Raw genomic sequence first — 4,142 nt, forward strand, 5'->3', positions numbered from 1 at the left:
CTAGCATGGAAAGCGGACATTAAACGATGATGATGATGATGATATACACACACACACACAATGGGCTTCTTTCAGTTTCCATCCACCAAATCCACTCACAAGACTTTGGTCTATAGTAGAAGATACCCGAGGTACCATACATACACACACACACACACGTATAATGTTTGTGTGCATACCGTTGATTTAGAGTTTCCTGAGAACAATGTACCGAGCAGGGAGAGCAGTTTGAAGTGGATGTGACTGGAGAAAAACTGTTCGTCGCATGTCTCCATCAACAGTGGCTCTTTCAAGAAGTTCATTTCGTCTGAAACGACAATAACAAAACATAAGCAACATGGTTAGACTTGTCTAATGTGTGAATGAAAGTGAGGGAAGTGAAGAGCATAAGATCAGTAATTTGAGACTGGTCATGTATATATCGACCATCACATGTATAAGATATGGGTGCACGTGTGTTATGGGTAACCATGCCACATATAAGGCCCATATGCCGGTGCCACATATAAAGTACCCATGGTAGTGCCACATAAAAAGCACCCGGTTCACTCTGTAAAGCGGTTGGTGCTAGGAAAGGCATCCTTCCAACCATAGCAACCATGCCAAAACAGGCAATAAAAGGCAGGGAGACTCTCCAGATGGCCAGCTCTTGTCACACTGTCCAACCCATGCCAGCATGGAAAATGGACGTTAAATGATAATGACGATGATGATGATGTGCGTGAGCATATGTATGTGTAGAATGGGGTGTATGTTTGAGTGTATATACAATGCTAGCTATTCTTATCTCCAGATTATAGCTCTGGCTAAGTACATATCACCATCATCATCATCATCATCATTTTAATGTTCTCTTTTCCATGCTTGAATGCATCGGAAACAGTTTGTTCGTTGGGGCAGGTTTTCTAAGGCCGGATACTTTTCCTGTTGCCAATCTTCACCCGTTTCCAAACAAAGTAATATTTCTCCACGGCTGAACATGGTCTCAAAGAGTATTTGAAACAACAATCAAGTGATGTCAAAACAAGTACACACACACACACACACACAACAGAAGGTATTGGACAGCCCAGGACTATAGTAAAAGACACCCAAGGTGGCATGTAGTGAGACTGAACCTGAAACCATGTGGTTAGAAGGCAAATTTCTTAACCACACAGCCATGCTCGTAACCATTATAATCAAAACTACCAAAGCTCTGATCATCGCATCATTTTGTTAAGGATAGCAAGCATCCTCATCTGTTTTAAGCCATCAGGATGTAATTTGAAGAAATTTCTTTACATGCTATTTTTTCCATGATTGCATACAAGTATCTATGGAGTAAATAAAGTTCATGTTGATTGGGACTTCGAATTTCACCTATCAGTTCATCAACCAGTGAAGAAAGCTTCAATTTCTCACATTTCTAAAGGAAAAACAATAGGATGGTGGGGTAGGCAATTTAGCTGAGGTATACTCACCCTCACTGAACCCGTTCAGGAGGTCATTTAGGACCATGTTGATACAGTTGTTGTTGAGATTAACAGCCAATTCGTGGTACCGGATCCCACATGTGTCAGCAGGCTGGTGCGTCATCCTGTTTAACTGCAGAGCCAGGCAGCTATATAGGAGCCAGGCATGTTGTTGTATGTAGGTCTCTATCACAATGGACTTTGCTACACAAATAAACAAATATACCATTTTATACAAAGGTGTGTACGTGTGTGTATGTGTGGGAAGGGGTTATTGTAGGAAATTTAACCCTTCAGCATTTAAACTGGCCATATCAAGCCCAAATATTTTACCTTAATATTCAAACCAGCCAGATCTGAACTTTCGAATGTTGTTATTATTATCATTATTATTATTATTCAGGTCACTGCCCGGGATCGAACTCAGAATCTTGGGGTTAGTAGCCTACGCTCTTAACCACTATGCCATACGCCATAATAACAACAACAACAACATCGAAAAATATCTTAGGAATGAGAACCCAGGTTCAAAACTTCCAAGATACCTGATGAAGGCTGGAGGGGATATCAGCCAAAATATTGTGTTAACAACAAACAAGATGAGGACAAATATCCATCAAATGTAAATAATGTAAATAATGTCAGATTATTCTATCGAATATAATGTTTATTTATTCAAATTGTTTTGAAGTAATAATGCATTATCTCATAGTTTTGAGATTTCAACGATGTGATTGTTTCTTTTCAGAATGGCATTGTAGAGTAGGTGTGAAAGGCCGGATCTAGCCAGTTTGAACATAAAACAGGTAGAATATATGGCTGGTTTAAATGTTAAAGGGTTAACCTTATCCAGTTGTAATGGATCAGCTGGTACTAGTCAACATGGCCAGTACACTGTTATGATAATTCCTTTTAGAGGACAAATAATAATAATAATAATGTTTAACAGACATGTATGCACGCATGAATGGATTGGTTGATAGATACACACACATGTGCATACATAATGGTAAAGTAGTGTAATAAAAAAAAATATCCAGATTTTGATTAGTGCTAGTAGCAATTAAAATACATGTAAATTAGAATAATTTTTGAAGAATCACAATAAAGATGGTGAGAGAAAGAGAGACCACAACTTACATTTGAGGCGAGGAATGATTTTGACTTTGTGACTAGTTTTGTGGCTAAAATATTAAACAACACAACAGTTATTTACATTTAAAAAAATGATAATTATAAATTTAACTACATAATGCCAAAATCTGCCACTGATATGGAAGCAGGATAATTGACAGATGATAAAAACACTGAATCAAAATAGTAGCAAGCATAAATTGTAATTCTTCGAAACATATGTCGGAATAAATGTATGCAGTTATAATATGCGTTTACTCCATTCTTTAAATTTATATATATATATATATATATATATATATATATATATATATATATGTATAAGAAGGTTTGGAGGTGATGTACAGGAATTATATATTAGAAAAAATAATAAGGTACTCAAATATCTGGATGGTTGTACATTTACAGATTTTTATTAATATCTCACATGTTTTTTATAAATTAGCGCTTGCATCTATTCTTGTAGATTCTCCAGATTCTCCTGTAGTGGACTAAACATGGACGATCCAATCCAGTTCATTACCTCAAACAGAAATAAATACGAAAATATAAAGGAGAAAAGCAGACATAACGTACGGCGAAGGAACCTGTCCAAGCTTGTAACATCCGAAACAGACATGGTAGCTGCATTCAACACATTGAACTCTGGTCCCCATAATATAACCGTTACAAACATCACAGTGATAACTGTAAATTGAGTAAATATAAAATAAAAGAAAAGAGAATCAGTCTTAAACAAAGTCATTACCATCATCATCATCATCATCACATAGCTTATAACTAGACATGTACTATGTCCACAGCCAGGATACCTACACATAAGTAAGTACCACAGTGTGGTACTTTACTGAGTCTATGGTCAAGATGCACAACTGTCATCAGCTGAGTCCGCCTAGATATATGTAGGTACCACAGAATAGTAAAAAGCACATTACTGTGTCCACAGCCAAGATACTTAACTCTCACTAGATCGGTCCACATAGCTATAAGTAAGGGCCACAATTTGGTATAGTTTTATAGCATTTATGGCAATGCACTCACTGTACTGAGTCTATTACCAATGTTAAATGTTGAAGACATTCACACACACACACACACACACAGAATTACAATTTGTCAGGCTTTCATTAAACTTCTTGTGCCATTATACAATACATGTATGATGGCCCCTTTCTCATTAAACCCTCCGATCATCAATCAGTTCACCTAGCTGTAAATAAGAATTGCAGTCTGGTATAATTACACAATGTTCTTGAACAAGACACTTAACTAACAAAATCCCAACCCACCAAGCTATAAACAGGTACATCATCATCATCATCATCATCATCATTATCGTTTAACGTCCGCTTTCCATGCTAGCATGGGTTGGACGATTTGACTGAGGACTGGTGAAACCCGATGGCTACACCAGGCTCCAATCTGATTTGGCAGGGTTTCTACAGCTGGATGCCCTTCCTAACGCCAACCACTCACAGAGTGCAGTGGGTGCTTTTACGTGTCACCGGCACGAAGGCCAGTCAGGTGGGTACTGGCAATGGCCACGCTCAAAAT

General features: G+C 37.7%; 1 protein-coding gene across 1 annotated transcript in view; it reads right to left on the reverse strand.

Annotated features, from left to right (window-relative positions):
- The window catches only part of LOC106871052 (zinc finger ZZ-type and EF-hand domain-containing protein 1), a 75,675-nt gene that overhangs the window by 19,817 nt on the left and 51,716 nt on the right, over nucleotides 1-4,142 (reverse strand). Inside the window, exons 49-53 of the mRNA XM_052973449.1 lie at nucleotides 3,795-3,798; nucleotides 3,165-3,275; nucleotides 2,595-2,638; nucleotides 1,464-1,658; nucleotides 180-307 (exon numbers count right to left, since the gene is read on the reverse strand). Coding sequence (XP_052829409.1) covers nucleotides 180-307; nucleotides 1,464-1,658; nucleotides 2,595-2,638; nucleotides 3,165-3,275; nucleotides 3,795-3,798 — 482 coding nt within the window. The remainder of the gene's footprint in view (nucleotides 1-179; nucleotides 308-1,463; nucleotides 1,659-2,594; nucleotides 2,639-3,164; nucleotides 3,276-3,794; nucleotides 3,799-4,142) is intronic.

This window comes from Octopus bimaculoides, chromosome 15 (genome assembly GCF_001194135.2).
Source record: "Octopus bimaculoides isolate UCB-OBI-ISO-001 chromosome 15, ASM119413v2, whole genome shotgun sequence".
In the NCBI taxonomy this organism is placed as follows: Eukaryota; Metazoa; Mollusca; class Cephalopoda; order Octopoda; family Octopodidae; genus Octopus; species Octopus bimaculoides.